This window comes from Asparagus officinalis, chromosome 10 (genome assembly GCF_001876935.1).
Source record: "Asparagus officinalis chromosome 10, Aspof.V1, whole genome shotgun sequence".
NCBI classification, from domain to species: domain Eukaryota; kingdom Viridiplantae; phylum Streptophyta; class Magnoliopsida; order Asparagales; family Asparagaceae; genus Asparagus; species Asparagus officinalis.
The window spans coordinates 31,089,757-31,108,900 of NC_033803.1; the positions used below are offsets into that span (position 1 = coordinate 31,089,757).

At 35.7% G+C, this 19,144-nt stretch overlaps 1 protein-coding gene across 2 annotated transcripts; it reads left to right on the forward strand.

The window, feature by feature from the left end:
* Positions 4,071 to 18,661, forward strand: LOC109825190 (ORM1-like protein 2). Of its 2 annotated transcripts, XR_002242913.1 has the most exons (4): positions 4,071 to 4,433; positions 5,979 to 6,127; positions 16,580 to 16,796; positions 18,484 to 18,661. XR_002242913.1 is itself a non-coding variant. In XM_020391963.1 (3 exons), exons 1-3 carry the CDS (start codon positions 4,248 to 4,250, stop codon positions 16,716 to 16,718), a joined length of 474 nt encoding a protein of 157 aa, XP_020247552.1. In that variant the 5' UTR covers positions 4,072 to 4,247; the 3' UTR covers positions 16,719 to 16,974. The 2 variants fall into 2 exon arrangements, 1 of the variants encoding a protein (XP_020247552.1); XM_020391963.1 differs by lacking the exon at positions 18,484 to 18,661 and having other exon boundaries at positions 4,072 to 4,433; positions 16,580 to 16,974.

The window sequence follows — 19,144 nt, forward strand, 5'->3', positions numbered from 1 at the left end:
GAGTTGATGTCGAAGACTCCATATGCGAGCGTGGTTGGGAGCTTGATATATGCGATAGTATGTACGAGACCAGACTTATCACAGGTGGTGAGCATAGTTTCGAGATACATGCACGATCCAGGAGTGGGTCATTGGGACGTCGTGAGATGGATTTTGAGGTACATTCGAGGTATGCTTAATGTTGGTTTGGTTTATGAGAGGGACACTATAGGTGGGTAGTTATGTATTGGTTATATTGATTCGGATTATGTCTGGGATTTGGATAAGTGCCGATCCATGACGAGGTATGTGTTTACTTTGACCCGTGCGCCAATGTGTTGGAGATGCACCTTACAGTCGACAATGGCTTTGTCTACGACGAAGACAGAGTATATGGCGATTACAGAGGCTGTGAAGGAGGCTATTTGGCTTCGAGAACTTTTGGAGAAACTTGGTATATCACAGCGGTCCGTCACTATTCATTATGATAGCATGAGTGCTATCTATTTGAAGAATCAGGTTTTTCATGCGAGGATGAAGCATATTGACGTTCGTTATCACTTCGTTCGAGATGTTCTTGAAGATGACAATGTGAAGATTGTGAAAGTCCACACGAAGGATAATCCGACGGATATGCTCACTAAGGTGGTTCCGAGCAACAAGTTTGATCATTGTCGAAACTTGTTGCATATTCGTGATTGTTGAGGCCGTTGACGGTCATTTGGATGAACTACGGCTGGCTTGATCCCTTGGGAGAGGGGGTACGTAGGCAACCACATTGGTACAGCCGAATTTGGTGAGACGACGCATTTGTGCTCATGTTGGTGTCGGCTCCGTTTTGGGAATACATCGCCGAGGTGAAGAATTGTTGAATAACAGTATTCCTAATCTATTTTGGTAACATGAGGTTATTAGGATTCCTAATCTATTTTGGTAACATGTACATGAGGTTATTAGGATTCCTAATCTATTTTGGTAACATGAGGTTATTAGGATTCCTAATTTGTTTTGTTTTTTCTATTTTGGTAACATGAGGTTATTAGGATTCCTAATTTGTTTTGTTTTTGGTTTTAGGATTCCTAGTCAGTTTTGGTTTTAGTTTTTTCTATATATATGGAGATTAGAATCAATCATCAAAAGAGAGGAGAGGTGTAATCAGAGATTAAAGAGGCTTTTGAGCATTGTGAGAGGGAGATATTGTGAGCAAGTTGAGAGCTTTGGTTGAGGGTTAGTTTGTGAGTTTTGTGAGATTGTAACCCTTTGTACTCTCCTTGATTTAGTAGAATCTCCCCATCCTCTCCCCGTGGACGTAGGCAATTTGCTGAACCACGTAAAATTGGTTGTCTCGCTATTTGTATGATTTGTAATAGTTTATTTAGGTTCCCTCGACAAGTCAGCCCTAGAACTGATGAGAGGAAGAGTTGATATCCCACTTTATTGAGATATTTTGCTTAAGGTTCTTGTTTCCTTTGTGAAAGGAGAATTCCTATTGCAACCTGACTCTCTTGTTGTGCTGCCGAAATTTCCACTACGCGCAACAATAATTACAACGATATGCATTGGATCGGGTAATAGTTACATTGGTATTAGAACTTGAAGGTACTCATGTGGCTTCCATCAATAGTTACAATGGTAGTAGGGATTTTTTTGTGCTCCAGGAGACGATAGAAATTGTATTCAAGCATAATGATACAACACAATGCAAAAAATATTGATATTCTATAGTTTACAAGTTCAATTACATCCTCAAACCATCCATATACACCACAATTGTGGATTCAACTTGCAGACAACACTAAAGCTTTTCAATTTGGATTCAAGTCCTAAACATTTGCTTCTTCAATGGCTCACTGAGCATCTTCCATCAAGGTATATTCTATGTCGAGTTATTAATGTAAGTCAATCTTCTCGGGTTGGCTATGGTGATAATCCAGCCTTCATTACCACAAAGAATTTTATCAATTTTAGCAACTTTATCTAGCACTCATGTAATTTTGTTTCAAGTTTCTTTCGTACTCACAACAAATGGAGCATCTGTTCAAGAACATGAAAGCGAGGCCATTTCAGGAATTAAACTTCAAAATCTATCAAATTTAACAACAACAACATCCATATTTAACAACACCAAATTCATATCCATATTGTGTCATCAGAACCAAATTAAACAACAATTTCATATTATAAGCACCCCAACCAAAAAAAAGTTCAAGTGAGGAGAGAAGGAGCCATCATAGATCTAAACAAGGATGTCTCTAGAGAAGGAGAAAGTTGGCAAGGTGTCAAACTAAAGCACGAGACATTTTCCATAACGTTGAGAATACGACATCGGTGGCAACTTCAGTGATGGTTTGTGTACGGCTGTGATGGCGAAGTTCGAGCGAAGGATGATAAACTTGATGTCCCATCACTGACGGTATGAGCACGAGGGCTTCCTGAGTTTATGGGTTGTATGGGGCACTGATGGCAAACCCAGTTCATGCGAACAAAAGTTTGGATGGAGGTTTATTTATTTGGGGAATTTTTGTTTGCTAAGTTTATTGCTGGAAGAGATAACTCACATAGTTACTAAAAATAGCCTTTTCTGTTAGTAGTATCTTCCGACTCATTAATTTCCACCTAATTAATAATTGCTAGCTATACCCGCCATATCACCTGTCCCCTCTTCGGGTCCTGCAAGCAACACTCTTTGGAAGCAACAAGTCTACCTAAAAGAAGAAAATTTTAAAATAAACCCATTCAAAATTTTAATCCCCAAAATCAACCTTATCCAAAGTTATTTATCAAAATCAACCCATTTTCTCATAATGTCAGCTTCGTGGCCAGAAAGTTGGTCATTTTAAAAAAATCGCGATCCTAATTAGTCGGGTTGCCAACCACGACTAATTAGGAACTCGCCCACAGCCCTCGATGGCTAGTCCTCTAAACATTGTACAAAATGGTCGGGGTTGGCAACTCCGACCATTTCGAAGCAAGTCGAAATGATAGAGGTTCCCAACCCCGAGCATTTAGTAGAGCCTGAGCATCCCCACACAAAAATATATTTAGGGTTGGGAACCCCGACCATTTCGTGCACGTTGTGCACGAAATGGTCGGGTTTCCAACCCCACCATTTAGCAGAGACCCTCCAGCCCATACTTTACTGGAAAATCTCATCTCCTGCTAACACATATCAATCCACAAGCTCAACAACAACTCTCTTGCGACACATTTATCAACCCATAATCAATTTTAAACATAAATAAACACATATCTTTATATAATTATTATATTTATAACAAATCTTTAGCAAAAACGTAACATTTAATTCACTTACTAAAAATCTAACAATAATCAAGTCACAGTAGCATTTCAAACATAAACATCATAACATTTCAAACATAAAATCATATGAAGTATATCGAAATTTAACAAATATTTAGAACTCCCTTTCCTCTCCCTCTCCCTCTCCCTCTCCCTCTGCCTCTTCTTCCTCTCCCCCTTCCTAGTTCACCTTCAACGTGAGCTCGGATGATCTCAACGTCCGATTGTGTGTGAACTTGTGAGCGCATGACATCCTTGTTGACTTAAACCTGCTATGAACATCCTGACTTGAGCTTGCTGTGAGCCTTCAGCTTCATCATGTGCACGACTTGAGCCTGCTCTCGTGTGTCCTCAGATTCGTCAACGCTCGTATCTTATGAGTCGTTCCTCACATCTATCACGATTCGCATTACGCGTCCTTCTAAGAGCAGACTGACTCTTTCCTATGATGCGAATAAACGCGTTCCTCGCCCCTGGCTTGGTAGTTGTTTTCAATGCATCATGTGCAATAGAAGCAACATCATCGAGTTCTTGCACCTATAAGATAAAAAGCGGAAGAGGTTGATTTGTGCAATCACTAAATTAGTCGGGGTTTCGAATCCCATAATTTTTTTAAAACGACTCACTTTCTGGCCACGAAACTGACGTGTCGACAAAGTAGATCCATTTTGATAAATAACTTTGAATAATGTTTATTTTGGGATTAAAATTTTGAATGAGTTCATTTTGAAAATTTCTTCCTACCTAAAATATCTCATTGTTTATCATAACTGTGAGAGAGCCCACCGGAAGCGACAGCACTGACCTAGCACGTTGACCAATCCGTCGATTTGATCCCTCTCTCCCCCTCTCTCTCCTCCTCTCTCATTGAACATACCAAACTCATCTTCTCACGTCTCTTCTCCCCAGTATAAATCTCAAGATCACCCATAGTTCATAATAATTTTAATCAGCAGAGAGCGACTGGAATGGGGAAGATGTATGTGAGCACGTTGCCGCCTCCAGATTTGAACAAGAACACGGAGTGGTTCATGTACCCGGGTGTGTGGAGCACCTACATCTTCATCCTCTTCTTCTCCTGGCTCCTCGTTCTCTCCATCTTAGGATGCAGCCCTGGCTTCGCTTGGACCATCGTCAACCTCTCCCACTTCCTTGTATGAGATTTCCCAACCCCCGCTTTTAGCATTTCTTTTTTTTTTTTAAATTAGTTGAGGGTGTATGCCCATGCCCAGATGAGGTTTATGGGTTTGGAATTTGTTTTTTTTTTTGGTTTTGTTTAGATTGTTTGATACAGTGGGGATTTTTCTCCATCCGAGTATTGCTTGTTTGAATGCTTTTCTTTTGGTCTTTTTTTTGGGTGCTTAATTGGGATGGGGGTATAAACATGCCCAGATGATTTTTGATGGGTTTAAACTTGTAAATCTTGGTTTTATTTAGATTCATTGATGGAAGGAAATTTTCTATCTGGGTATTGGAGAAAACTGAAATCATCGGCCTGATTTTTGTGGTGTGAGAAAAGGACCGATTTTTGTGATTAATCTTGTGGACTTTTGCCAATTTAGAATCTTTGTTTATGAGCAGTGGCGTATGATTCTCCGTTTCTTTTTTGTTTCTAGCTAGGCATCAAATTGGAAGTCAACTCTTCCATGATCAGTTTTCTCATTTTTTTAAGGCGTTGCCCTTTTTCTTACTGACACTTGTACACTGCTCTATCATTGAATTAAATCACTAGATCTTAGAGTTTTTTTTAATTGTTTTTGGGACATTTAATTCATGATCTGCTTAAAGGGTGAAATGTGCAGTGCATTGATTTTTTACTTAGTTAAAGAGCGATGCTGGCAAAGATTGTTTGGTGAATCCTTTTTTACATAATGGAAGTGTTTATGATGAGGCTAGGGTTTTGATTCTGTTAAACTTTTCTTTTTCTGAAAAGCAATTCTATGCTTATCTTTAATTAGCATCTAAAACTATCATTAAACCAAGATCGAGGGTCATATTTGTTACCCAGGTCATAGATTTCTTTGAAAATCTGTAGTATATTCTTATTGACCTGCACATTTCTCCTGTTTTTCCTTATTGATAATGGCTTTCAACTTCCATACTAGATATCAGCATAAATGGATGCAATATCCATTGCCATTCCAGGCAGGAACTATTTTAATGCAACAAGCAGCAAATGTTACATGATTAAGAGAAACCATCAGTTAACAAAGTTGCTGATAATTTGGTGTTCTAAGTTCAATTCTGTATACAATGAACTGCATGCTGAGCAATTTTCTAAACTTTCTGGAATCAGGTGTTCCTTCTTTTACTTTTGCATCAAGATCCTGTGTTGTAATACATATAAACTACTTAATCCTTTTAACCGTTTATAACTCTAGAAGATGTGCTATTTACATATTTCATGCACGAAAAATTTATTCTTTTTTACTGTATATGGGGATGCACTGTTGTAGAACACCTTAACACCGTAGTGTAGTGTATATTTCACTGTGGAGAATAAAGCCCATCTTTCATCTGGAATATCTAATTGATATGATGCAAAGGAAGTCAAATATCTTAGAGTTTGGTTCTAATCTTGCTGCTCTTAATTTGGATAAACCTTTTGTTAGTTGGTGGTTTCATTTATCGCATATGGGTTTTATTTGTCAACAAGCCTAAATTTGTCAACAAGATACTGATGTATCTTGTTTTTTCAGGTTACCTACCACTTCTTTCATTGGAAGAAAGGAACGCCCTTTGCTGAAGATCAGGGTGTCTATAATACTTTAACTTGGTGGGAACAGATGGATAATGGCAAGCAGCTTACTCGTAACCGGAAGTTTTTGACTCTCGTTCCTGTAGTCCTGTGAGTAACGCTTCAATTGTTCTCTCCCTACTTCTGAATGCTATCTTGATTCATCAAAAATTATCAGTGAGAAGTGCAACCTCATTTTGCAAAGGCAACCAATAAATTTGATCAAAATTTTATCTTATTAGCTGCCTGACATATTACAGTTTTGGATATACGGTACTATATCTGTTGTGATTTTTCTGAAGAGCTACTTTTTCTTCATTTGTGCAATAGAACTTTTCTGCTGTTGCTCTACACACCTTGTATTTGTAAATTTGATTTTCTGGATTTTATTCTGTACAAACTTATGGATATGTTCATGTGCATATACTTTTTAGAGAAATAAAAAAAAAATCTTTTGAATACTGGGTTGTAGTTGGTTTGGCTGCTCTTGCATGAATGAGTGAGAATAAGTAGTACTCTAAACTTGGTATGGAAGATTAAATCATAAGTTTTCATACATCTTTGACTACGATGGCTAAAAGTCTTTCTCTATTATTCATCAAGAAATGATAAACAATCCTTGCCAATTCCAAATAAAAGTATTCTGGTATACTTGAATAAGATTGAATTCTCCATTTGTATATTGGACAATTGCAATATTGTCTCTGTTAATTCCTTTGTTTTTTCACCTTTTCTCTTCTGTCATGATAGTTTTTTTTACTTTGTTTTTCCATCTCTTTTTTGTTGTCTTGGACTCTCTCCCTTCCCCCCTCCCAAACTAAAACAATAATATTAACAACTTAGCCTTTTTTCCTCAATTTTTGGGGTTGGCCCCATTAATCAATTTCTTCCATTTAGTTACGTGAAACACTATGTTCTTCATTAAGTTAACTGCTATCTCAATCTTCTTTATTGCTTCCAACCAGTTTCTTTTAGGTCTATCACTAGTCCTTGATGGATAATCTACTACTGTAATTTATGATCTTCACAAACTATTCAATTATGTTAGTGTTTCAATCATGTTCATATACGATTTAGAAATTTTCTCTTACGTGTGTCTAGGTGTGTGTTTGTGCTTGCACGAGCTTGTTGGTGCACATCGACGCATGCATGGATGTGTCTTACGCAAAAAATGGGGTGTATGGTGTAGCTAACTTAGTTACATGTACTATACACATTTGTCCGTCAGTATTGTTAATACAAAACCATATTTTGTTATCTATATGTCATCAAACCTCAATGGATAAAAAATGACATGGTTTGGAGTTTTACATTCTATAATTCAAGCAACTAAAAAAAAGGACTTTGAGATCCCTGGAAACCTCACCTTTCAGGTCATGAGATGTATAAGGTAGACATTGAATCTACATGATTTTTGATCTCCATGAATTTTAGAATATAGATATTGTAACGAAATGTGTAAATCAATTATATTGATATTTGATATATATTTTACTCTATGTGTTTAACTAATGTTGAAGTTATCAATTTATATGGTGAGATAAATTTTGGGGAGAGAAATTTACATCACTTACAAAGAAGTTTGACATGATGTTGTAAGCCAAAGGTTGATTACTAGTAGAGGACACTCAATGATTACTCAATTTTAATGATGTCCAAATATAATAAGCGAAAATATTAAAAATATTGTAGGATAACTTTTTCTATTGCACTCATATCTCTAATCCTACTAACAATTGAATCCCTAAAGAAGTAAGTTATAATGTAGGAAGTAGACATAATAACCTACAACCTTGTAGATTTAACAATTGGGAGCATGATCCTAAGGACAAGGGTGTAGATACAAATTTGATATCTTTTCAGCAATTAGTACTTTTTGTGCAAGGAGAAAAATGCTAAGTTTTGGATGATATTTTTGCCAAAAAATTCTAATTTTAAATACAACACAATTACATTCTTCAATTTACAAAACAATTATAGAGTCGACAATTGGTAACTGCGTATATGGGAATAATAACATGATGAACTTGATTGACAAATTGGTGATGAAAAAGGAGTATTTAATGTTCCTAGGGAAAATGGACTTGCTTTATTGACTAAACACCAATTAATATACATAGTCAAAAGAATTGAGGCCATTGTGGACAAAGCGGTGAAAACTGCCATGTAATCAGTTTTAATCAGTTTTAAAAGCTGAAGCGGCCCTGAGCCGCTTTGGTTTCATTGCTTTCACTGGTATTTGGTGTTTTTGGCTTTTTTTACTCAAAATGCACCTTAAGGCACTGGAAAGCCTTTCTAGTGCTTTTAAAAATACGAATAGCATGCTTTTAAATAGCCTTTTCGTACCCAACCAAAACTTGACTCGAACCCGACCCGCTTTACAACTTAAACTTGCGCCCTTTCTCCTTCACTTCTTACTTCTCTCTTCTGTGTTTCAAACTTAAAAGAAAACTCAAGACCCCATATTCTCTGCCTCCATCCTCATCCACCTCCATCCACCTTATCCACCACGACAAGTCCATTTCTCTAGCAAACTCTCCTTTTCTCAACCTTGCCCATCTCTTCTTTGTCAAAGCTCACCCCAAATTTAGTCGAAGCTCTCGTTAATAAAGCCTCATGGACAAATCTGCTTATAGCAAAACCATCTCCATGCGAACCCAAAAAAACATTAAACCCCCTTCAACAAACTCAGCTTTCAGCAAGTTCTCCACACCATGACACCTCTTGATTCCCCTCAGTGCAAGCAACAGTAGTGTCGAGCAGCAAGTTTACCTTCAGCTTTCATTTTTTCTAAGTTTCTCCTCTCAAGTACTTTCAGTGTACTATAGTGCTCTTCTTTTTTTGAACTTGATTATGTTTTTGTTGAATTTTTGTTCATATTCAAAATTATAATAGGATCTGGACCGCTTTTTTTCTTGGCATTTTTTGCGCTTTGAACCACTTATCCCTATAAGACTAAGCGGTTCCTCGTTGCTTCGCTCCGCTTTCCACAATCTTGATTGGGATTAGCGCTGGCATTAAGAATAAAAATTGATATACCTCAGCTAGATATGGCTTTAACACAATATTTTTTGGTTGTCAAGGAGGCTATTATATTTTGAAATTTCATATTATTTTTACTAGGATTTGAAAGTTTATTTTGAAGAATTAAGTGCCTCCACAGAGGACTAATTCAATTATATGTACAAGTTTTTGGTTGAATGACATGTCGTTTTTGTTAGAATATTTTAAATTGATGTTCAAGTCTAAAGTGATGCACTTAATAAAGTTGAGGAACATTGCTCAATATTTAAGCCATACGTATTAAATATATTTTTCAATTTCATAGGCAAAGTTTAGATCATCATTTATGAGCCCATATAAGCACTTTTGAAGCTCCATATTGAGATGGAGAGGAAGCATGTGATTCATTGCTATTTTCGCCTTTGTCACTCATCTTACTTCATCTTTTTAATTAAGAAAACTATCTTCCATGTGTATTATGTACCCTCTCGGTAAAATTTGTCAAAACAGAGGATGTTGCTTTTCATGTTTGGTACATAATAAACATGTGAGATACAATAAGGTTTTCCATCTTTTTGAGATTTTTTCATTTACCTTTGACCTGAGTCTCCTAAGCTGACTTTGCCATGAGCATCCTTTGAGAGTCCTTCAAATCTTTATTTTCTCCTGTATATGTGACTACTCTCTCTAAAATCAAGAAACCACATGTTCTTTTGATCAGTCTCCTCATTCACAAGGAGAGTGAGGCTTTCCTTTACAACATCTGGAACTTTTGATTGTTGCCATCGATCAAAAGATTGATTCCAACCGTCCAAAGCATATCATCCGAACTTGTTGCAATTGTAACACTGAATGCTTTGATTACCGTGTTCCGGAATTAGTCCCTATGATAGCTCTTTACCATGATTGTTACTACTTTTCTCTTACTCATGTTGGTGATTGCCTCCTCAATCTTGGCCTTATCCTTTGGTAACTGCGTTGTTGTGGAACTGTATTTCCACGACCACCTCTAGCGGCCTAGACTCAACCTTAACTCTAGTGTTTGGTGTATTGTTGTCAAATTTGATCTTTGTTGTATGTGTTTCTCATATACTTGAGAACTCATCATCTCATCTAATCGACTTGTCTTTTGCTTCCTTAATAGTCGGAATCATGTAGGAAACTTTGGATGCAGAGAGCGTATAACATCATATTGACATCTGTTGGTACTTCCCCATTTCTTCGTAGCTGATTAACTACCCTCATAATTCTTGACAATTGATTCATTTCATATTCAAACTTTCATATTCATCATATAAAGTTTGAAGTCAGACTGTCTTCGGCTTATTACGTATAGGTCTCTTCTAGAAGTTGCCATATGCTTCTTGTAATGTTCAAGCCACTGAAATAACTCCAATGTTGCTTCCTCCACACCTTAGTAGAGGGTGATGATAGCTTTGTTGTCCTTTCTTGAATTTTTGAATGATCCTTTGCCTCATTTGTCATAGCTAACTTTTCTTCTAGTGACTCTGGCTCCTTATAGCCATCTTGCACAAGCTCCAAAACATCCATGGAAAGTAGTATTGTCATTTGTATGCACAAGTTGTCAAAGTTCTCTCTGCTCAGCTTTAGAAAATGAGGTTAGAACATACTATTAGAGGCCATGGGTAGAAGGATTGTTTAGCTCTGATGGCAATTTGAGAGCTCTAACCAATAGGATTCTTTTGATTAGCAGAAGTTCAATGGTGTTTATTGCTCTACACACTATATAATGGTTTACTATCTTTTTCTTTACGATACAAGCTCACTTTGTGTAATATGAGGAAGCAAATAGGTTCGGAAGAATTTCATTGTTATGCTTTTGCTTTAAGCTCTTACTTTTATTTTAGCTTAATATTACAAATATAGACTAGCCTTTTATATAGGTGGTAGAGTAAGCAGTTTGACTTTGACTAGAAAATTAAAAATTATATTTAATAGATATGACTTAAATATCTTTAATTATTCTAAACTTCATCAAGTGGGCATTGTCTTCCTCATGTCGAGTTCTACAATATGAACCATATAAAGACTCAAAATCATGTACCTAAGCAGTAACTACATCACGAAGGCATGCAAACTCCTTCACAAAGTGCTTTATCATCTTCAAGAGCGAGAACTCCAATGCAATTAACACCATCATCAAGAAGTAGTAGATCTTCATCTGATGCTTCTACGACGTCCGTAAGCACAACTCCTATAAAAATGAGGACCTTGCAAGATGTATATGCAAATTTCTCATCTTTATGAAGCTTACAAGCCTCTCGCATTCCAAAAACCAGTTAAAAAAGAGAGTTGGAAATTTACTATGGTGGAAGAAATCCATGCTATTCAAAAGAATGAGACCTTTTTGCGAGTTCCACTCTGCTTACACTCTACTTATCAGCATGTAATTTGTGTCAAGTGGGTCTACAAGATCAAGTGTAAAGCTAATGGAGAAGTTGAACATTGCAAGGCAAGACTTGTAGTAAGAGGCTACAAACAGAAGTATAGTGTTGATTATGAAGAAGTATTTGAACCAATAGTTCTACTGGACATAGTTGGATTGTTGATCTCACTTGCGGCATATCATAGCTTAAAATTTACCAGTTAAATGTGAAGTCATCTTTTTCCCAATGGTGACCTCAAGGAAGAATTATACATCGAACAAGCTGATGGTTTCATAGTACAAGGGGAAGTAGATTGAGCGTATTGTTTGAAGAAAACATTTTATGGTTTGAAGTAGGAACCACGACCAGGGAATGCCTGCATTGATAGTTATCTTCAGGGTAACAACATCAGTAAATGCCCTTGAGCATCCAGTTTATATAAAGAAAGACAATAATGGAGATATTCTTAATTATATGCTTTTATTTTCATGATCTATTATTATACAAGAAACAATGAGAAGATGTTCTAGAAGCTCAAAAGGTCATGTTCTAGGAGTTGTAAATGCCATATTGTGGATTTATGTACCTACTTTCTCAGCATTGAAATGCATTAACGACCTAATGAGATCTTCATATAGTAGAAGAAATATGCGTGGGAGATAGTTGAAAAATTCAAGATGGATAGCTGCAACCTAGTGAACATGCCTGTTATAGGTATCAAACTTCTTAAAGAAGGAGATACTGGAATTGTTGTGCCAACTCACTACAAGAGCTTGGTTAGAAGCTTGAGATACCTCACAATCACTAGGCTTGACATTATTGATGATGTAGGGCCCATAAGCAGATTTATGAAACTATGAACTATGATCTCTTCTATGCTTATGAAGAAGACACAAAACTACTCCGCTATTCCGATAGCGAATGGGGAGCAGATCAAGATGAGAGGAAAAGCCCTACAGTGTATATATTTTACCATGATATATGACTTAGTCTGAGCCCTCAAAGAAGCAGGACATTGTTGCATTATCAACATGTGAGACAGGTTATATAGCAGTAGCTCTGCTATTTGTGCATATGTAGAAGATGCAAAACTATTCGGCTATTTTTAATGATTGGGGAGGCGATCAAGATGAGCGAAAAGAGATACACTGTATATCTTTTACCTTGGTATAATAATTTTTTCTTTGTCCTTAAAGAAATAGGGCATTGTAGCTTTATTAGCTTGTCAGACACAGTATATAGCAACAACATCCACTATTTTTGAAGCAATTTGGCTGAGGAATGTCTTGAAAAAGTTGGAGTATCCTCAAGAAAGACTTGCAATGATATATGTGGATTACAAGTGAGTCCTAAAGTTTTCCAAGAATACATTACAATATGGGAGAAGTAAACACATTGATACAAGATTTCATTTTCTCTAGGATCAATGTTAAGTAGGGATACATTGTTCTTGAGTACTGTTGCACAATGAACCAGGTTGCAGGTATATTCACAAAGCCTTTATTGACAGACGCATTCAGAAGGTTAAGAGAAACTCAACATGACTACACTAGGTTTGAGGTGGCATTTTGGAGTACTATATTGAAGTTCAAACCTAAAGTAATGCACTTAATAAAGTCTAGGAATAATACTAGATATTTAAGCCATAGTAGTTTTTAATTTCCTAGTCGAAGTTTCATGAATCTTTCTTACTCTAGCGCCTATATAAAGGGCTAGTTTATCTTTGTAATATCAACCGAAAATAAAAGTAAGAGCTTAAAGCAAAGCATATCAATAAAAACCTTGGAAATCTATTTGTTTCCTCATTATGCGCAAAATGAGCATGTGCTGTATAAAAAATAAATTAAAAAAAAAGATAGCAAACCATTATTCAGTGTGTACAGAGTTTTAAATGTCTATCAAACCTCTGCTAAGCAAAAGAGTTCTATTTATTTTAGAGCTCTAAGTTTCAAGGTGATCTCAGGTTCCATGTTTCTTCTTTTCATTTTACTTTTTTTGTTATGGTTCTGAATTTCAGCGAATTTTTTAGACAAACTAAGGCACAAAGTTCAGGTCATATTAATATCACTTCAGTTTAGGATTGTTTAGAATTTTCATTAACCAGTAAGATTTCTATGATGACCGCACCTAGGAAATAGTAAGCTATTAATTTCCTATGAATTTTTTATAATAATCTGTACAAGTTTTAAAAGGCTCAATGTGAAGCTTTGCTTTGGTGGGTTTTGCGGTGATAATTTGCTATGTGGCATTTTGGTTAAAAGATCTAATATATGAAGACTGCCTTTTTCCATTCTAACTTACATTGGTTATCAAGTTTATGCTTTTGCACTTCGCGAACTGTATGTATGTACCTTGCCATTTTGCAAACTGTAAATGTGTACTTTACCATATTATTCTCTGGCTTCTCTTTTTCTCTTTTTATAACTCTCGTCGATCTCTTTTTAAGCTATTAGAGGATCTCAACCATATGATCACTGACAAAAGTCACCTTTATATGCATATTCTTGCAAGACTTTTAGAGTAGGAAATGAAATTCATCAAGCTTATTCTTTGTTGTGCTTAATGGGTTGTGTGTATCAGTACACTTGTTTTCTAAAAAGATTTGAGGCTGAATATTACTTTTAGCCTCTGGACTGGACCTTATGAGAATTAGCTGTTTCCCATTATTTTATTTTTTTAACCTTTGAGTGGATTAGGGGGAAGAGACTTAGGTTGAGATACCTTCACAAGAAAACTGGTAAAAGGGAAAAATAAATAACTATACAACTTCAACATCTCCTTTATCGGGTTACGTTTTGCATTCGGATAAATGAAACTATTGACGAGTTATTCTTCCAAGGAAGTCCGATGCTAGATAAAAGAGATTTGATTATCTTAATAAAACTCTTTTAATAAGTTAAATGCATGGTTTACACTTACATTGGCACCTTATTTTACTCCCAGAAAGAAAGTTTAAAATTTTTGTTATGGTTATCAAATCAGCTAGTGTTAGGTAGTGAACTGTGATAGCATAGGCAAATTTGTTCAGGTTTCCAGCAGATTCCTTATGGTTCAACTTTTGACAATAAACTATGGTCAATAAGAAAATGATTATGAACTACTGTTCATTAAGAAAGAGAAACAAGAGAAAGGGAAGAAATTAAAGATAGAGCTGAAGAAGAGGTGGAAGAGGAAGAAGAAATGGGGATGGTAAACTTGCTGCTATATGTCTACTGGCAGTTCCCTGTTTTATGCCTTGAAATCTTGGAAGCTGCATAGGAAATTAACCAAATTAATAATAAGCAATTTACTGCCAAGAGGACTCTAATGTCTAGGCTTTATGACTCGCAGAACCTCAGCAGATGCCTGTAAAAGTATCAAATTGCTCTTCAGATTGTCCCTCAACTTGTGACAAGCATATCTATAGGGAGTAACATCTTGAAAAACTAATACACGGCTCAGCTTTTTCTGGTCTATGTTTCAATTATATATGCATAACTTAACACACTATAGTGATAGATATTGAAATTTAAGTCCGCCTTATATCAATTATTTAGGAATCATCTACGAATCACGAAAGCAACAAATCACCTCAAATTTCGATCTAGTTCTTGTGACTGACTCATGGTGTGTTACTGATTTGAATCAAGTAACTATCAGCCTAAGAAAGGAAATGACAAATTACTAACTGATCAAAGCTTTTTTGATATATTTTTTCATCAGATCTACGAATCAGGAAAGCACCAAATAAGCTCAAATTTTGATCTAGTTCCTGCGAATGACTCATGGTGTGTTACTGATTTGAATCAAATAACTTTCAGCCTAAGAAAGGAATAGGACAAATTAGTAACTGATTAAAGCTTTTTTGATATATTTTTCATCAGTTTTAGTTTTTTCATGTTATTTGTAGTTTCCAGGACTCGTCTATTTGAATTTCAAGCTTGGTTTTTGAACTTGGTTGTTTATATATTGGAACTGTTAATCATTATTTTCTTTTAAACAAATCAAAACAGTTTGTATTATTTTCTGATTAAGTATCATACTAGGGCTTTGTAGATACTAACCAATTAATTGGTGCAAGCTACTATTATTAATTTTACATGTATTCAAATGTTTATGTATGCATGTTTATTACTACATAATAACTCGAAGTATTATGACCATACATACTGATCAGTTTATTTTCTATACTCAATTTCATCTTAAATTCATGTAATTGTGTATTTATTCCTAGAAGATATATTACAAACTCATTGAGTTGAGTTTACAGAGTATTATACTTTTGAGACCATTTCTTAACCCATGGCTAAATAGCTTGTTGAAAATAATATCTAAAATATTGTCTGGAACTAGAACATGTCATCCGTGCTGATTTGGTTTGGCCACGGCTGATCCAAATGATAAAGGGGGAGAACATCTTTTCTAGTTGAGTTCAATGCCACAAAAGAAAAAAGAAGAGAAACAATGAAATAAAATAAAGTGAACTTATGCAGAACATTTTAGTCTTAAATTGTGGTATCTGGGGGCATTCTCCCTTGGATTGCTTAGCGTGGATGAAATACACTAATACAGTTGACCAAACTGCACCTTATTAGCATACTTACCAATTTTCTGGCTCCCATTCTGTATTTTTCCTCTTCTTTCTGGAGTACAGCTTCTCCCATTGTTTCTTTCTATTAAAGTTTTGACATTTCTATCACTCTTCGTTGATCCTTGGGAGAATGAAGTTAAGTATTTTACATCATTAGAGTTTCTGAAGACTAAAGTAACTGAAGATTTAGAATTTTGATATACATCAGAGATTGTTGTGTTCCACAATTTTGTGCAGCTAGTTCACAGGAGCGTGCATTTTTGCGTAGTCTCAGCGGTGGTGGCTTTGGCAGGACAATCATTAGGTTCTGATAGAAGAATTGCAAAATCTTTTTTTTTTTTTTTGTTAATTTAATCAAGTTTGGATGAGTAAGATCTGTATGACTAAATAGCTTATGATTTAAATTTGTGGATATCAAGAGTCTTGGTCTGACTTTTTCTTAATTCCGTGGTCAATCCTGTCATCAGATTTTAATTCCCTGAGGCAACTCGCACTGAGGCCTCCAAATGTTTCTTTATAGTTTGTATCAAAACTGAACCAAGCTTGCAAAAGTTACGTATTCGTAGTAATTATTTATTTTTCTAATATTAAGCTATATTGCAGGTACTTGATTGCTTCACACACAACTGATTATCAGAATCCTATGCTTTTCTTTAACACTGTAGCAGTGTTGGTACTGGTTATCGCAAAGTTCCCGAACATGCACAAGGTCCGCATATTTGGAATCAATTCAGGCCAATGAGCGTATATCAAATATACAAGATACCCTCAACAATATCGTTTTATTTGTTACACCCTTGTATACTTGCAATCGGAAGGGGTTTGAGCATAGGAGCGACAGGGGAAAGGCATACTAAATGTTCTACCAGATGTCTTGTGGAGTGTATACAGAACTTAAGGAAACAATACTTATGTTTAACTTCCGTCTGTTTGTCACACTGGTTGCTATGACATTGATATTCATATCGTACAATTATATTTTTCTCGTTCATAGTAGAGTTTAGACATGGTGGATTAGTGTTGGAGCTCCAATGGTAGATTAGTTACCTCCTATCTCATACTAAAATAATTTTTGCATTTGCTTTGCCCTTTAATGCTTGGAGAATTGAGTGAGTGATATGGGGTCTTATTGGTCCAAGCCCAAAATCTCAATCGATTATGAAAAGAAATCCTTCGAGTGATCTGAAAGAATGTAATCCTAGAAGATTGGAGGATCAGAAACCATATCACTCACTCAATTGCAAGTATACAAAGGTTATTATATATATATATGCATCCTTTCAATAGGATTATAATCCTAGAAAGCGGGCGATTAGTATTCAATATTTTGATGTCTACACAACATACAAGAAGCCGATTAGGATTCATATGTGAAATGTTACATACAATAAATAATAGAAGAATCGTACTCTTCACCTGTAAAAGGTAACCACAAGATTAGGACTTCCAGATTGGTTTCTCAACGCAACTACTGCTTTGTAATCTAAGCTAGATGAATATCAGTAATGTTGGATCTGTAAAATATAAATGGAACTTGCAAGATATTAAATTCGCAGGTAGCTTATTGATAACCTGCACCATTTATTGATGGAGTCCAATAAGCCCGTTGGTCAATTTTCTTTTGCATTTACTCCTTGAAAGATATATCTTCAGAATAATTTGTCTGATAGCTTCCCCCTACTAAGGAATATCAAATGTTTTATATCAAACAAAATCAAACAAGTAAAAAAGCATTATAAGCACCATTTCCTGTGCACTGCAAATGAGATTGACGAGTGGTTTAGGCATCAAGTGGCAGCATCTAAGAGCAAATACTTCGCCGTCCGTGGGAACCATGAGGAACGTTATTCATCACATGATTCAATAATAACTCACAACAATGCTGGGGGATACGGTGGAGAAAAATGATCCCCTTCAGTTATTGAATTGGTAGGAATTTCGATAGAACAATAAACAAAAAATATGTAAGGATAATCAGTCACATGGAAAGAACAAGCTATGTTTAGCGAGGAAAATGCATTATGGAGTTCCTTTTCTAGAACGATGAATTGTAACAGTTAAAAGCTTTGAATGTTTTGAAATTTATTTTTAAGTTCTTGTTGACCAACGGGTAGATGGTAGAAAAAGAAAGTATAAACTATTGATGCACTTATTTATGAGTTTAATGTTATAGGTTGATGTTTTTCCTCTCTTAGAATCCTATTGAATGGATGCACTAATTTGGTGAAATCTGTAAATAAAAATTGGAAATATATATAAATTGCCTATAAGTTGCTCATTTAAATTGCTTGCTTGAAATGAGCATTGTTAGTCCAATTTGAAGTCTTAACTAACTCTCTTTTCTGTCTTTTCTTCATACTAAGGGCATGGAATTGCTTGAGTAAATTCTAGGCAGTAGAGATCTTCCTTCTTAACTGTTGGTCAAATGGCTATAAGAGGGGTGAACTTTGCAAGAAAAACAATATCGTTTTATTTGTTACACCCTTGTATACTTGCAATCGGAAGGGGTTTGAGCATAGGAGCGACAGGGGAAAGGCATACTAAATGTTCTACCAGATGTCTTGTGGAGTGTATACAGAACTTAAGGAAACAATACTTATGTTTAACTTCCGTCTGTTTGTCACACTGGTTGCTATGACATTGATATTCATATCGTACAATTATATTTTTCTCGTTCATAGTAGAGTTTAGACATGGTGGATTAGTGTTGGAGCTCCAATGGTAGATTAGTTACCTCCTATCTCATACTAAAATAATTTTTGCATTTGCTTTGCCCTTTAATGCTTGGAGAATTGAGTGAGTGATATGGGGTCTTATTGGTCCAAGCCCAAAATCTCAATCGATTATGAAAAGAAATCCTTCGAGTGATCTGAAAGAATGTAATCCTAGAAGATTGGAGGATCAGAAACCATATCACTCACTCAATTGCAAGTATACAAAGGTTATTATATATATATATGCATCCTTTCAATAGGATTATAATCCTAGAAAGCGGGCGATTAGTATTCAATATTTTGATGTCTACACAACATACAAGAAGCCGATTAGGATTCATATGTGAAATGTTACATACAATAAATAATAGAAGAATCGTACTCTTCACCTGTAAAAGGTAACCACAAGATTAGGACTTCCAGATTGGTTTCTCAACGCAACTACTGCTTTGTA